General features: G+C 43.4%; 1 protein-coding gene across 5 annotated transcripts in view; it reads left to right on the forward strand.

The window, feature by feature from the left end:
* The window catches only part of ELAVL4 (ELAV like RNA binding protein 4), a 137,302-nt gene extending 121,239 nt beyond the window's left edge, over positions 1–16,063 (forward strand). For 4 of the 5 annotated variants that reach the window (XM_037499561.2, XM_037499560.1, XM_054691086.1 and 1 more), the window contains exons 4-7: positions 6,550–6,703; positions 8,294–8,519; positions 10,135–10,173; positions 13,069–16,063. In XM_037499561.2, the coding sequence (XP_037355458.1) occupies positions 6,550–6,703; positions 8,294–8,519; positions 10,135–10,173; positions 13,069–13,396 (747 nt within the window). In that variant the 3' untranslated portion in view covers positions 13,397–16,063. The remainder of the gene's footprint in view (positions 1–6,549; positions 6,704–8,293; positions 8,520–10,134; positions 10,174–13,068) is intronic. The other variant, XM_037499562.2, reaches the window with a different exon arrangement.
* Positions 16,064–16,735: the final 672 nt, after the last annotated feature.

Below are 16,735 nucleotides of genomic sequence, written 5' to 3' on the forward strand. Positions count from 1 at the left end.
CACAATCAAAGCTGTTGATCGCAGGCATCAGCTGACTTCCATCTCCTGTTCCTCTTCCTAGAGGAGGATCGGAGGCCCCTAAGAGGGTTTGCTCCTAGAAGGCCCTGGTAGCACCAATGTCTTATTTCCTGCTGCTGTTCTCCTGGTCTCTTTGGAGTGAATGTCCCCCAGGGATCTGTATGCTCTGGGGAGTTTGTACTCAGAGAAGAGGGTGTTATAACAGATTGGGGGAAATCTGCAGCCGATCTTCTGAAATGATCAGTCTCTGTGTGTGTTTCCTCTGCTAGACTGACAGTCCTACATGTCAGGGACTGTTGCGTTCATCTCTGCACCTCCCGTGTCTAGCAGAAGGCCTGAAGACATAGTGATCATGTCAAAGCTGCTATTTATTGAGTTTTTACTATACGCTAGGCATTGTCCCTTGGAGTCACTAGTTTGTTTAACCCTTGAACAGCTCAGTGAGAAAACTTCTATGTTATTGGGCCTCCAGAGGTCTCCTTCCATGAGGCCCAGTGATGCTGCTCAGAAAGATTAACTGATTTATCCCAAGGATGCACAGCTAGTAAGGGCTCATCCTTTAAATCCTCATCTCTCCAACCCGAAGCCCTGCTCTTAACCTCTGCCTTCTTTCCATTCCAGGGTAGCTGCTCAATTTCAGTTAAAATAAGGTAACCAAGAACTTGTAGTGTTTTCTCTCAAAGTCCAGCTGGCTGCCTGATGCTCTGACTAGCACCTATTGAGATCCACAGGATAGGGGTGATAAGGATGCTCCTGAAGTGTGGAGCTAGAACAGAAACAGAAGATGGGGGATGCAAGTCTGAACTCAATCGAAGGCAGGACCCTCCAGCAGTAACTAGTGGCCAGCCGTGGTAGGATGCCTCAGGGAGCAGCGAGCTTCTTGTCCTTGGAAATGTGTGAGGTGGGTGGCCACTGTCTTAGATCCCCTCATGAAGTTTTGTGGTCACTTCCAGCATTAAGAGTCTTGGAAGCAGGTTTCAAGGATACTCTTTCTGCTGGGTCACAGTTGCCACCTGTCACCTTTCTTTTCACTTACCCTGAACTATGGTCACAGAGACACAGTTTTGTGACCAAAAGACCTAACTCATGAAAACATCCCATCAGCGATAGAGAGCCTTACTGTCATTCCAAGGGGCTCAACACAGGATGCCCATTTTCCACATCCAAGATCTAAACGTACTGAGAGATAAGACAAAAGAGAAAAGCCTATGGACTCCAAGGTCACTTTTACTGCTGACTAAGGCCTGAATGGATTCCATGGACAGAGTGACCCCCCCATTTGACAGACTGACACTCCCTCTCAAGGACGTTCTAGACTCCAGGCCTTCCCATAGGAGGGCAGAGCCTGCTCCTGTAGAATGCAGAACCTGGAACAGAAAGTACTTCTAGCTGGTGCCTGGCCCCAGCAGGGAGGAAGCCGGCCACATCTGAGGCTCACTCGTCCCCTCTCAGAGGCCTGTTCAGAAAGGTCACGCCATACTGCCCAGAGAGAAGTGGGTGAGGGCAGCAGGGAAAGGCCCAAACAGTTATTCCAGAGGTCTCCTTCCATGAGGAAGGAAACTGCGGGAGTGGAAAATAACAGCCTTCCCCCTTACACTCCTTATTTGTTGCCTTACTCCTCTCAGACCCATCGGTTGTGAAGCAGAAACACTCCCAGCACCCAGCACAGGGCCTGGCACATGGTAGGTGTCCAGGAAGGGAAGTGATGACTACAGTCTCATCTTCTGATGCCACTGTTTTCCAAAGGAGCCCCCTTCCAAGGAGAAGAGGGAAGCCTTTTCTTGTCATGTTACCCTCCTCATCTCACCCAAGATCGTGCTTTACCATGTTGCCCAAACCTCTCCTGTTTATACCAGGGTCGATCAGACAAGGAGTGAGGTGTTGTCAGATGACCCAGGCCATGCTGTCCCTCCCATCCCATCCAGGCCAAGCCCTGAACAGGTGAAGGAACCTGTGGGTGCTGGGAGGGGCTGCCCCCAGCCCGGGTGCTACTGCTCCACCTATGACATGACAGTGCCTCCTTCACCACCCTGGGGAGAATCACTGGGAGCAACATTGTGGAGTCACTTTGGAAAATGGAAAGTACTTTGTGAGTGTGGCAGTGGGATCTGTAGGCACATGCTAATGGAAATCCACAGCAGTGATGAGGCCAGAGGTAGTCCAGACCCCACCAGGCTGGCGAGGGAGGACGGTGCCTCCAGCAGCGCTCGCTGGTAGAGTTCCAAATGCCTGCTTGTCTGGTGACTTTGGAAGATGTGTACCAGTGGGCTCTAGATTCCCAAGCTGACCCACAAAAGTCTGAGTACTCATCAGTAATATTTACTAAGTACCTGCTAAATTCTAGGCATGTAATAGACACATTAAATTTGTTAACCTCAATTTGTACAATGACCTGTCAAGGGGGAATTGTCCCCCTTTTTTGCTAGTAAAGAAACTGAGACTTACCAACTTCAGTTACTTGCTCAGGTTCACACAGCTAGTGAGTACTGGCACTGGCCCACAGGCAGGGATTATAAACTCAGCTCAGTGTCATACCATCCCCCTCGCAGTGGGCTATGATGAGCTGGCAGGGGTGGGGATGGAGGAGGGGCTAGCAGGCCTGCAGATCTTCTGGATCTGCTTCTGTGAAGCAGCCGTTCAGGCCACCTTGAGCCAGAGAGGAGTAGCCTCCTTACCCCGCAACGTCCCCCCACCCCCGTTGTCTCTGAGCTCCAGAGTAGGATCAGTGCTGGCCTAGAAATGCCAATCTTGTCTTCAGAGATTCTGGATGAATGACGCATACCCAGTCTGAGGCACAGGGTTCCCTAGGGTGCTGCCTCCAGCACTGGGAGCTCCCAGCTCTAGGCCACTGGCTCAGTGGGGCTAGTAAGCCAGCACTACCTGACTCTCTGAAAGTTGGTGATGTTTTAGGAGAGTTTCAGCCAAATAAAGGGCCAGACACCTATTGTCAGTCACTCAGTGAGGATTTAATAAATGTGTAAGGAAATTTGGAATGTTTGTATACTGAGATGGGAATTTGGATATCGAATGTGGGAAAATCCTTTTTCTGTCATTTTTGCCAACTCCTGCTTCTATAGGTTTCCTGGACAGGAGAGTAAGAGAACAAATAAACTTCAGGTTCTAAATTCAAGCAGGAATTAGGCTTGATGGAAAATGATCCTGGTGCTGTTCACCTTTGGGGTTTGCTGCTGCTCCGTGGCTGGGGTCTGTCTCTTGGGGGATGGTCATGGTAATTCTCCCCGACTGTGATTCTGCCTCTTGTCAAAGTCATCTTTGGGGGAAATGCTTTCATTTCATTTCATTGACTTTCCAATCCAGCTACGTTATCCTAGCAAGTCTGACCCACCCTGTCCCTGTCTGCACCCCAGCTCTGGCTGTCCAGGACTAATATGAGAATCAAGATAATCGCTATCCATTATGTGTTTATGGGGGCCAGATAGGCACTGTGCCTAGCCCTTGACCTTTACCATCTCATCTGTCTCACAACAAAGGATGGTCATCATCAAGGCACCATCCCTGACCCCTCCACACACCGTCACAAACTGTCTCACCCCTAGTTTTATGTTGGTTCTGCCTCCTTCTATCCCTTAATTACACAGATTAGTCTTTCCCTTCTCTGTTCTGTCACACCTATACACAGCCCTGAACCAGTATACATCTTGTGGCATTGTGATAATTGGTTGATATGTGTACACATCCTTTCTTCCATTTAACTGATTTCTTGAGTACTTCCTGTTGTCATTTCCCCTACTGAATGTGGAAGTGCTTTACAGAAAGAAATTGTGCATTGTTCTTGGTCTCTTGCTTGTTTTATATCCCCAGCTTCTAGCACTGTGCTTGGCTCATAGTAGGTCCTCAGGAAATATTTGCTAAGAGATGACCTCTAAGTGATAGCTAATGCTAGAACAATCTAATCTAATCCTTCCAACTGCAGATACTGAAGAATGGGAAACTTGTCCCTAGTTCTTAGCTTAGTGGGGAAACATAACTGTGATTCTGGATGCTTAACTCTCAGTGGTCCCCCTAAATGGAAGAATCCAGGCTGCAGCATTCCAAAAGAGACATGAATGCCAGCATCACTCACTGGGATCTGTGAGTGTGTATCCATTCTTTCAGTGGGTGTTGAGTACCTTGCAGTTACCAGGATCTGTGCTGGGAGCTAGAGCCACAGAGATGAGTAAGACACAATACCCACACACAAACCCATGACCTCAGCAGACTAGATGGAGAAATGGTGAATCAGAATGAGTTAAGTATCATGGGTATGGTTTATGGAGAGCATTGCTAGGGGGGTATTTAGGAGGAGGTGAGATGCGGGAAAGCTGTCTAGAGAAGCTGGCATTTGAGCTGACTCTTGGAGAGGAGCAGGATTTGGACCTGAGAAGTATGTGGGAAAATTTCCAAATAAGCACAGACACAGAGGTAATTAGTCAGTAGGGCCTCCCTGGTGGCACAAGAGGTTAAGATACAACCTATGAAGCTGTCCTCAGCTCCTGCAGCATGAGTTTGATCCCCTGGCCAGCCAGGGAGCTCCCCACATGGCGCAGCAGACCTCTCCTGACTCGCCTGCTGCTCCCCTCAGCAGTGTATTTCAGTCTGACTGTTCTGCTCCCCATTCTGTCTCTGGTGAATCCTCTCACCCTCCCTCACATCTGGCCTGTACCTCAGTTCTTGTATCCATAAATAAATAAATCTTAAAAAAATTAGTAATTGGCAGGGATGAGACAGGGTGACCCTCATTACCACAGACATATCACTGTTTGTATTTCCCACTCCCTGTCCATCCCTCCTCATGCCCCAAAAATAGTTCTGCTAGATCATAACCTAAAAGACTTTTTCCTTTCCTTAAAGGACAAGGGTAGGAGAGCCTTGTATAGCTTAGCATCCTGTCCCGGCAGTCACATGAAGTTCTTGATCCTTCAGCCCCAAATGCACACACAGTGACCCTCCATGTAAAAAATCCTCTACCCATCAGCCATGTGATAGAAGGGCCTTCCAGAGGCTGCCCTTGTGTCTTTAGAAGATGTAGACACTGCAGGTGGGCTGCCTTGCTCCACTGACAGGGGGAGGCCAGTAAGGCAGATTAGACACTCCTCACTTTATCTGTTGAGTCAACATCTATTTTTAGGTGTGGAACCCATAAAGGGACCTGGCATCTCTGTCACAGAAAGGAAGTGAGAGCCATGGATGAGGGGATCTGAGCAGATCCTTTATGTCTCTTGGCCAGACCCATGGCCAGAGCTATTCTCTGGCCCAAAGTCCACTTCTCTGCTAGAGGTTTAGTTCTTCATGCTGAAGGTTTGATTTAACATGAACGATTTGTTTTCACACACTCACTTTCTCATCCCTATTGTCTTAGCGGGTTTTGTGAATCAGTTATATAAATTAAATAAAACTCCCAACTGAAAAATGCTAAGGCATATAGGTCCCTTCCTGTCCAACATTGTCAGATGTGCTCTGAAATGACTGTTTTCATCCTCTATTCTGAGCCATAACCGCCCCAGAAATAGCTTTAGCAGGAAAGTGCTTTTGTTAGACTAGCTGTAAATTATATTTCAAATGTCTGATGTTGTTTTCTTAAAAAATAAATAAGTAAATGAAAGTCTAAAATTAATGACTGCTGGGGTTTGCTTTGCTTATGTGTACTGCTACAGATTTGGCTTCTTGCAGATGGAATTTCAGATCTGTTTACACTTCTGTGTTAGCTTTTTGGGAAAAAAAAAAAACAGTTGAGAGATCTGGGAGGACAAATTTACAAAGTCGAACTTATTATAACCATCGATGAGACTCCCTTCTCTCCCCCACTGCCCTCTCCCACCCTTCTTTCCACTGTGCCCTCATTTTGTTTATTGTGGTTTTATCTGTTCCGCCTCAGAGTTAGAAGGCAACTGGTTCTTGCAGATGTTATGACAAGGTCACATATCCAGTTTCGCAAGCAGATTCAGCCCCATTTCACGAGCACTTTGTCATTCAGCGAGAGCAGACCTTGTGGGAACAGATTGGAACAACACAAAGAATAGGACATAAAAAATCTTGCAGAGAACCTGATCGCTTTTATGTGTTGGAGACAGGGATGGGGGTGGGGCGGATGGCAAGGAGAGAAATGTGCAGAGCAGAATTTCAGGGGTTGTTTTTTTTTTCCCCCCTTGGGTTTATTCAAAGATTATTATGTGTTGGATACAGTAAATCATCTATACACCCACATCCAGGAGGTAAATCTTCAGAACTCCATGCGTGGGTAGTTCTGCATTTAACAGCTGCCATACAGTAGCTATTTTGTTCTGCACTTAGAGACCCTTATCTGTGCATTTGTTTTAAGTTCTCGTCAATTCTCCTTTTGTTCCTCTCTTGCTGCTCTCCTGATTCTCCTTACTATTACAAGAGTAGCTGAAAAGTTGAACGACCGAGTTATTTACACTGACACCATGAGTTAGAACGATAGACGTGATGCTGTCATCTTGGTTGTTGACTCAGTCTCTACTCAGAGGGTGATTGCCTATAATGGATTTAGCTCCTCTTGCCTTTTCCTAGGTCTCATATGCCCGTCCAAGCTCTGCCTCAATCAGGGATGCTAACCTGTACGTTAGCGGCCTTCCCAAAACCATGACCCAGAAGGAACTGGAGCAGCTTTTCTCACAATATGGCCGTATCATCACCTCGAGAATCCTGGTTGATCAAGTCACAGGTTAAGTGTTTCTTTGTCATTTCTTTCTTTGTCTCGGTGCCCTGTGACCCTTAGGAGCAGAGGGGTAATGGTTACCTAAGGCAGAGGTTGTGGGTCATGGGCAGACAGATTTATGACTTATAAGAAAGATTTCTTATCAATCAACTGCCCGGATTTAAAATGGGCCATCTTGGGAGGCAGGAGGTCTCCCTCATGGGAACTATTCCAACAACAGCTAAACTACTTGGCAGGGTTGTAAAGAGGATTCAGGCATCAGGTTGAGAGTGGGACTGTATGACCTTCAAAATCTCTTTCAACCTTCAACCAAATAGCATTTCTTTGGTCTATGAAAAGAACCTGTGTGCATAACGCCAGTTCCAGTGATAGATTATAGTGTTAGAGGGAACCTCAAACTGCCACATTTCGCACATGAGGAAACAGAGACCCAAAGTGGAGGCTCTGCCATCCATCCACTGAGCTCGTAGCAGTGCAGCAGTATGAACCCAGGATCTGGGACCGGAGTACGTCATCCATGATAAAGAGAGGCAACCCTGACCTCTCAGTAAGAAATGTAAGGCATCTCCAGTTATATTTTAATGACAAGTGTTTTCACCTACTCCCAATTTGATCCCAACATAAAACTCCCCCTAAGTTTATCATTTGACTCATGCAACAAATCCTCACTCACTGCCACTCTGCCCCCAACACTGTGCAGAGAGACACCGGGGACCAGGGATGAAAGAGGCATAGTCCCCATCCTTACAGGACTCCAGTGTCATGAGTAGCTGCCTGGGGCTACAAGGGGCTGCTCGGGGCTATCCGATGCACTCAGAGCTCAAAAGAAGGCGTGCCATGCCTGGTGCGAATTGTTGGGAAGGCTCCATCGAGGAGGCGATATTTGAATAGAGTTTTGGAAGATGACTCACAGTTATCTGGCAAGTCAGAGAGAGAGAGCACTCTAGGGAGAAAGGACATATCCCACAGCATACAGTTGAGGAAGAACACAGCTTATTTAAAGGAATATCTTGCAGTTCAGTATGACTGGAATGAGGCTCAACAGGGCCAGATCATTAGGGCATGAAATGTTACGTGAGGAAGTATGCATTGGTCTGTGTGCAGTATGGTGCTATGGGAGGGCTTGTGGGCTTTGTGTTATTCTTTGGTGTGGGGCAATGAGGAACAAGTCCAAGGTAAAAAATTGAAAAGGTACATAAAAGGTATAAAAGATGTCTTTAAAGGGTGTGATGTGTCGCAGTTTGCTTTTGAAGTAGGTTATTAGTTGCTAGGTATGGAGGATCTATGGAAGGACTAGCAACTGGACATGGTTGATCAGTCACAACAACTCAAGGGTGATAAGACTGAGTAGGGAGATGGAGGGCTGGCAGGGAGAGAGGTGCACAATCCCTGTGCACCATGGGTGGAAGTCATCTCTCCAGAGTCATGCTGGCAGAAATACAGGCAGGTGTGTTCTGAGGGGTGAGAGGTTTGGGGAGCCAGACCCAGCCCTGACCTCAGAGGTGGGCTGAGCCCCACAGTATGTTCTCAGAGCCCAGCCCATCTCTTCCAGTTTGATTTCTTCATGCTTTATGAAGGCTTGTTCTCTTTCTCCAGGAGTATCCAGAGGGGTAGGATTTATCCGCTTTGATAAGAGGATCGAGGCAGAAGAAGCCATCAAAGGGCTGAATGGCCAGAAGCCCAGTGGTGCTACAGAACCGATTACTGTGAAGTTTGCCAACAACCCCAGCCAGAAGTCCAGCCAGGCCCTGCTCTCACAACTCTACCAGTCTCCCAACCGGCGCTACCCCGGCCCTCTTCACCACCAGGCTCAGAGGTTCAGGTAGGCATGCCCACAGGGACGGAGCCCTGGGTACAGAGCTGGGCAAGGGCTAGGGAGATGCACTGAGGATGGGCCGAGGGTAAGGACCTGCACTGCCAGGAATCACCCCCGAGCCTCAGGGTCCACTCCTATAAATGAGATGATTGGAACCGACGCTCTTCTAAGCCCCTTTTCAACTAACCATGGTGACTGTGTGCTTAAGCTTCAGATTCTTTCGTTAAACAAAATTTCTGCATCTAACCTAGCAAGAAGGTTTAGTTTTAGCAAGAGTTGGTCCCAGATAAGTGGCTACCTTCAGCAGCTTAGACCCAAGGCTAAAGCAGTGATTTTCAATAAAATTTTAAAAAACCAACAACAGACTAGACCAGGAGGCGAGACAGAATATTGCCAAAGGGAGTGGTTTGGCCTGTCCTCCTCTTTCTTCTTCAGGTAACTCCATTGGGGAGAGGGGAGGTGGTGGGATTTACTCTCTTTTATGTTAACTTTGTTAAGTCAGTGGACTCAGGGGCAATAAGGAGGAAGATTCTGTCCAAACCTTATTTATGTTCCATTCAGGTACCAGCCCCCAGAAGGCTCCTGGTTCTCTAGGCCATCCTATAGAGGCCATCCCTTCTCCTGGGCATTTCAGATATGCAGGTTTTTTTTCCATGAAGGCAGTTCAAACTTAACTGGCCTCTATTGTGCAAGATATAATACTCTTGATCTACCTATAATTCTAAATAATTATTTTATTCTGCCCATGTCCCAACTTCCCTTTCATGAAATGGTTTTTCTCCTTTTCAAACATCACATGGGAAATAGTAAGACCTTCCATCTGGCCACGGTAAAGAGAAAAATCAGCCTCTTTGTGTCCTCCCGTGCCCCGTGAATTTCAAATGGTTAATGATTGCATGAAGAGTCCAAGTCATCTAATTTTTATTTTGTGTGAGAGCACATGCAGTATTTATGTAAAAAGCCTTTCCAGCAGGCTCTTAATGGTGGAAACTATGGTTACTACTGCCCCATGGTGTGACTGGCTGTCCCCGAGAAAGGAACTGAATGTGAGGGAGATTATAACAGAATAGTGGTTTGCTGGGAGGTATGTTCAGGTTGTAAATAGTAAGCTAATTTTTAAAAATCTTAAAACCCAAACCCTTCCCCCTCACCCCCCCCAAAAAAAAAGTTTTAAGATGTAGCTAATGTAACTAAGCTAAAAGATTCATTCTGCTGCATACTATGTGTGTGTATTGTTAATCTGGAACAGAGACCTTTTTTCACAAGTTTAATTATAATAAAAGGTGAACCACTTAAGAAGTCTCCCCTTTTTAACAATTTCACACACAATATAAAATAAACTTCACACCAATGGTCTGGGGGTGGGGGAGGAGTAAGATTAATTCAGACCTTGAAAGAAAGGAGATTCATTAGACACTTGCTTTAAAATCTAGCATTGACCTGAACAATGCTAGTAGTTGGAAGCAGGAATGAGGAAAACCACCAGTGGATAGACTCCTAAGCACTGGGGGAAGTTGTTGAGTTTTTCTTCTTTGAAAATGGAGCATTCTTATTAATAGTTCCATTGAGCGATCTTGCCATCTGTGAGGCATTAACCCAGAGACCCTCCTTCTCTTTGCAGGCTGGACAATTTGCTTAATATGGCCTATGGCGTAAAGAGGTAATTAAAACTCCACAGATTGCCAGATGTCCGTGTTGGCACAGACTGGGGCTAGAATTTTTTATTTTATTCACTAACTTTACTTTTTTTTTAATTCTTCCTTTTCCTTCCACCAGCATGTCAAATTCTTAATTTTAATTTCGGACTTCAGTTGGTTTTGTTTCTTTTAGGGCACACAAAGTGTGTTTGTGTGTTTCACTTTTTCTTTTATTTGCAGGTGGGCTTCTCCTATGGTTCAGGTGCCACAGCTACCAAGCCCTTGATAATCTGGTCCTCTAAACAGCTCCCCTAAGGGGGAAGGCTCTACTCTTTGCCAGCTGATTTTGCAAACTCGCAGAGCAACTGTTTTGCATTAGCAATGCCAAGATTCAGTTAAGAGGGCAGATTCCAGCAAATCAAAATTAGAACATTTTGCTAATCGTGGTTGACAATCTTATGATGGTCAGTGGAAAAATTAGATTTTGGACTACCAGCCCTGGCCAAAGCATGAATAAATTCATGGATGACCTTCTGACTCCCACGCCCACCAAAATGTGCCTTTCAGAGTGCATCCTAAGAATGAAGTGTATCTGTGTGCACCTCAACCAGGGGTTTCTTTTGTTACAGGTTTTAACAGTTATTATAAATTCTCCCTTGGTTGTATGTGTATGTATGTTTTAAACTTGCTGTTTCTTTCATTTAAAGCCTTTTTGTGGGGTTAGGGGCTCAAATAGAGAAGGCTGTCAGGGCTCTCTGAAGCAGTCACAAGGGTGTTCCAGACTCAGTCTGAAAACTGAATCTCGGCAAGTGAAGTGCGTGGTGTCACTGTGTCCATGAGATTCCCATATGTGCTTTTGATAAGCTCCACTGAGCTGCTGGGGACATAGCATCTTCATCATCCTGCTCAGTAGAGCTGCACACTTTAATTCCCCTTCCTACAGTCAAGGGAAAGAGATGTGGTCTTTAATAGTCCGCATCCTACTCCCAGTACGAGGCAGTTCTCACCACTTGGCCATGCATGGTAAGTACCCCAGCTCTGCAAACCCTGCAAACTATCAGAGCACCAGCCTCCTGAATCTCAGTCCAGGCACCAGTGAGGATAACCGTGAATTATCTCCTCGTGTCTAACACACTGCCTGTCCCCACGCATTTTACATCTTTTGCAGCTCTCTCCCATACCTTTGCTCCTCTCTAATTTTAGTGAGGGAGCACAGTATTGGGAAGAGAGAAATGCTTACATGTGGATGAGGCCAGAAAGACGCAGCCCCTGCCACCTTCTCCAGTCCCCCACCCACAGGAAACATCACTAGTTGATAAGCGCATTCTCTTTTCCGATGAAACCCAGATTTGTAGCCAGAATCCTTCCTACCACAGTGCCCCCTGGTAGACATCACCAGGTAGAGGTGACACCTTTTTGCTAGCCCTGGCCTTGGCTCTACCTGTAAACTGAAAGGGGTCTTTTCACGCAGTCGGAGGTGAGACGGTTGAGAAGATGGTCCTCAGAAATAATGCAAATAGTAAATAGACATGAACTTGTCTTTCTCAGAATCCATGCCGTGATGTGTTTTTGGTTTCTTCTTGTTTTTGTTTATAAGCAAGAGGGCAGATTGACTTAGAGAACAGTTCCAAAAATAAAGTATTGACTTATGTTTAGATCTCTTTAGCGGCCATTTGAATATCTAAGTTCTAGTTAGATACAGAAGGATTCTTTCACAGGACTTTCAAATCTCCAAGTATACTTATTTTAAAAACAGCCCTGGATCACACTTTAACTTATTCTCTTCCCCAGTTTTTGCTTCCTCTCTTCCTAGCCCCCTCTTCGGGGGCGGAGGGAGGGGTGGGACGCAAACAACCAAATGAAGAGCAAGACACTAGCTAGTTGGGGGGGGCATCAAAAATCCTTATATAAGTTTAGTATAAAGCACAAATCTTACAAATACCATGCTGCTACAGGCCCTGGTAACCCGGTGGCTTCCTCTGATGCATCCATCACGAATCCCACAGGGATATATTTTATCAGACAGTAAATAGAATCTGAAAGAGTTGTTTCTCTTTTCAAGATTACGAGAAAACTGAGATTTTGAAATCTAATACAAAAGTAGTTGTATTCTGGCAAATAACAGTTTTCTCTTTCCTAATGTGCGGTGATTCACGATACATAAATGCACAAACCACTTGAAATCTTCTTCCTGTGACACTTAGGAATGAATTCTAGATAACATAGCACCAAGAATTGATTTTATTATTGCTTGGGTCTTTTGGGAACTCTTTTGAATAAATGCTAAATGAAATATGAGCCACCCACCTGATGGATAACTAGACATACCTCATCATTCTCATGCTTCTCTGTCTGCAATAATGCCAAGAGAGCTTGACAACCATTAATTGAGGGACCACAGAGATGGTAGACTTGAGTACTTTTATAAGGCCATCCCCTAACCTTCCTTAAAAAAATAAAATTTTCCAAGCATTGACTTCTACCAATGTTTTTCACTTATTAAATCAATAAATATTTATTGAGTGATTCCTATGTGTCACTCTGTGAGGTTCCCACATGTGTTCCACTAAATAAATAGCATGACAGAATAAATAAAACAGATCCTTCCCCCAAAGAGCTTATTATCTTGTGGGTGGGGAGGTAGGGTGAAGGGGATACTCTGACCATACGCTGTTCTCGAGCAACTAGGAACTGACCTAGGCCTTTCTCTTGGCATGGACATGCCTTAGATACTTCGGTCTTTCCCATCAGAAGAAATGCCACAGTTGTTAGGTTTTGCTTTTTGGTTTTTAAACCCTGAAGACTCTCCTGCAAACACTCACTCAGCCCTCTGCCCCATGTCTGTGTCTGTGCATCTGTGTGTTATCCGTGGTCAGACTGATGTCTGGACCAGTCCCCCCTTCTGCTTGTCCCCCCAGGTTCTCCCCAATCACCATTGATGGCATGACAAGCCTTGTGGGAATGAACATCCCTGGTCACACAGGAACAGGCTGGTGCATCTTTGTCTACAACCTGTCCCCCGATTCTGACGAGAGTGTCCTCTGGCAGCTCTTTGGTCCCTTTGGCGCGGTGAACAATGTCAAGGTCATCCGAGACTTCAACACCAACAAGTGCAAGGGATTCGGCTTTGTGACCATGACCAACTATGATGAGGCGGCTATGGCCATCGCCAGTCTCAACGGGTACCGCCTGGGAGACCGAGTGTTACAAGTTTCTTTTAAAACCAACAAAGCCCACAAGTCCTGAATTTCCCATCTTTACTTATTAAAATATATATATAAATATATACGAACAAAACGCACGCACACAGACACATACACACACATACATACATACACACGCACACACACAAGAGAGAGAAACAAACTTTTCAAGGCTTATATTCAACCATGGACTTTATAAGCCAGTGTTGCCTAAGTATTAAAACATTGGATTATCCTGAGGTGTACCAGGAAAGGATTTTATAATGCTTAGAAAAAAAGAAAAAAAAACAAAAAAAAAATATCTTTGATGCATTGAATGTTCTTTCATAGCTGTCGTTGTTGAATATAATATACATAGATAGCGATGTGCAGGGATTTTTACCCAGCCAGCTAACTTTACTACCTTCCTTGAAGGTGGGTCTTTTTAAGATGACCATTCGCTCATTTGAAGAAGAAAAACAAAAAACAAAAAAAAATAATAAAAATAAAACAATTTTTACAAAGTAATGGGATTCAAAGAAAGAAAAAAAAAAGATTTTTTTCTTTTTTTCTCAAAATGTTGATCCAATCAGATTGGTTTAAAAAAAAACAAACAAACCCCACACAAATTAAAGAGGAATAATAAAAATTGCAAAAATGAAAAAAACTTTTGCAAATTTTTTTATTTTTCCTTTTTTCTTTTATATCATGTGAACTAAAACAGTCTTCTGTTAGGGGATGGGGGCGAGGGGGTTACCTGATGACATTAACAATTTAATAACATTAACATTGTTGCCAAAGAGGTGGTCTCTTTGCTGAAAATGGGTTTCAAGAAAAATCTATTTTTATAAAATATAAAGAATTTTTACAAGAGAATCTGGATTTGAGAAAAAAATATTTTGACTGGCTAATTTAGGGGAAATTGACAACTTTGTCGCGTTCATACTGCACTGGTAACTTTTTAGAGATCAAGATGTGTGTTTTAAACTGGATTCGTAGACTGTTTTTTGAAGGATGGGCTATAAACAGATGATCTTCATATCTTTTCATAGCATGTAATAATAAAAAACAATTATTAATTACTAGGGGAAAGGAGTGTTCGTTCTACCCAGGGTACCACAGTTCCCCACAGTCAAAACCCAAAAGCAAGGAGATGAGTTGAAAGACAGTTTTTCTTTAAGTCATCAGTACGGGATGTCAGCAGAACAAAAATTAAGAAGATTAATTTTTCCTTTTGATCTAAAACTTCATTAGTTTGAGCAGTAGGTGCTACGAAATTATTTACATATCTTAGTATCATAGTTAAATGTAATGTGTTTAGGAGAGGAAAACAAAAGATACATTTGCTTTAAATTCATTAAGGAATTTTCAAATTCACTTTGTAGCCCATGCTGATAGAATTGGGCTGTGTTGGTACATTTGAAACACTGTTTATGTTGCTTGAAACACTTATTTATTTAATCGCCGATGTGATGATGCCTATGGCCGAGATCAAATATAGCTAGATTGGCTAGACTACTTATTTGTTTACTTAAACTATGGGAAGAAGCATATTATTGTGTCATTATGTTGTGTGTGTATGTGTATATACAATATAAATATATATATATAAAGTTATTTTTTCCTTTGGGTTAATTTATTATAAGTTGTAACACTTGGCTAGTTTTGTTTGTACACGTCTTAAAATGTTTTCTTATGATATTTAAGTGACAGTTAAAGAGGTATCAAGGTAACTTGTGTAGAACTATTGTTTGATATATTGTCATGTTTGTTGTGAATATTTTTTCTTACTGCACAGTAGAAAAATAAAAACCACTGGGTCATTATTTTAATGTAATTCAGATTGGGGAAAACAAAACAGAGCTAAGGGAACAAAATGACTGAGGGAGCATTCTCCCACGTCCAGTGCACTGATCATTTTAGTACGTTTGTGCTTTGTACGGTTATATATTTAAAACAAAAACAAAACAAAAAAATACAAGGGTTCATGCTCTTCCCTGGGTAATAGAAACAGTTACTCGCTATGCATAATCTAGTTGATAGTTAAATTTGCTATTGCTTTTCTTGTCTTGTTATATAAAATCTTTTCAATACAAGTTTAGTCTTAATGGTAATAAAACGTTATGGTTATTTATAACTTGTGCTTATTTTGTGCGTTTTTTCCCATGCTGAACCCACTAAGTGCATGTAGACAGAACTGTTGTTTTCACACTGAAGAGGCGAACTCTGTAGTAGTAGTCGTAGTGGTAGACAGATAGCGAAAAACAGGCTGCATCATAGACTCCTCCTTCAAATTTTTTTTCTGTTTTTTTTTTCCTCTTTTCGGTTTTGAAAAATAAAAATAAAAAAACACCAGATTTCAGTTCAGAGAACACTCGTTCAACATTCAGGGAAACCTTTTTAAATCACCTGCTATGAATGAACGCAGTTTGCTGGCAAAGTTTTGATGCATTTGCTAAGCATTAAGTGGGAAAGGCATGTCAAAAATCTCCTCTCTATAACGTGTTCACTCTTGGGGGAAAAAAAAAAAGGAAAAAAAATCTTAGGACCAGGCAGTTGTATACTTTAGTTATAATGAATGACTTCATGTTAATCTTGCTAGTTTAGATGATTTCTGAGGGAAAGTATTGTAAATGTTTTTTTTTTTCATAATCTTGTTGTGTTTGAATTATTTGTACTTTATTTGTCCAGACAATAAATGAAAGTGTGTAGAATGGATTTGAGCTTCCCAGATTTTTAAATGTGTTCACTCCAACTTTTTTTCTGTAGCATCTTCAGATGACCCAATATTTTTATCATTAAACAAGCAAAAACAAATAGAGTAAAATTCTCTTTTGCAACTTAGCCCCCTCTCCAAGTCAACTCAGCATTCAAAAGTCATTGCCCTAGTTCCATGGTACTAAAAGTGTGGTCTCCAACCAACAGGATCAGCATCATCTGGGAGCTTGTTAAATGCAGATCACTGGTACTTGAATGTGTGAGGAACACTGCCCTGGTTGATAACAAGCCCGCACGTTTGGTGTTATGCTAAATTAGTGTCTAATTCATTTAAATCACAATTGTGACTTTTTCTAAAAAAAAAGGCAGTCACCATTTGCAGACCATCTGCAAAGTGTGAGGTCCTTTACATTCTCTCGCTGGGTCCTCCAGCAATCTGGGAGAAGTAGGTAGTACTAGCCTCACTTCACAGATGACAAGACTGAGACTCAATGAGATGAACCTGAAACAGTTAGCAAGTTTCCAGCCGGGATCTGAATCAGAGTGTGGCTTTGCTACACAGCACCTCAGCATTGAAATTGCAGAGCTTGGGCAATAAGAAACAGGCCACTTGTATTGGGAGTGACAGCTAAACAAGAAAGGTCACCTTTTTATTCTAGCACTCGTTTTACAAGTCACAAATATT

This window comes from Talpa occidentalis, unplaced genomic scaffold (assembly GCF_014898055.3).
Source record: "Talpa occidentalis isolate TD23 unplaced genomic scaffold, MPIMG_talOcc4v2.1 talOcc4.9, whole genome shotgun sequence".
Classification (NCBI taxonomy): domain Eukaryota; kingdom Metazoa; phylum Chordata; class Mammalia; order Eulipotyphla; family Talpidae; genus Talpa; species Talpa occidentalis.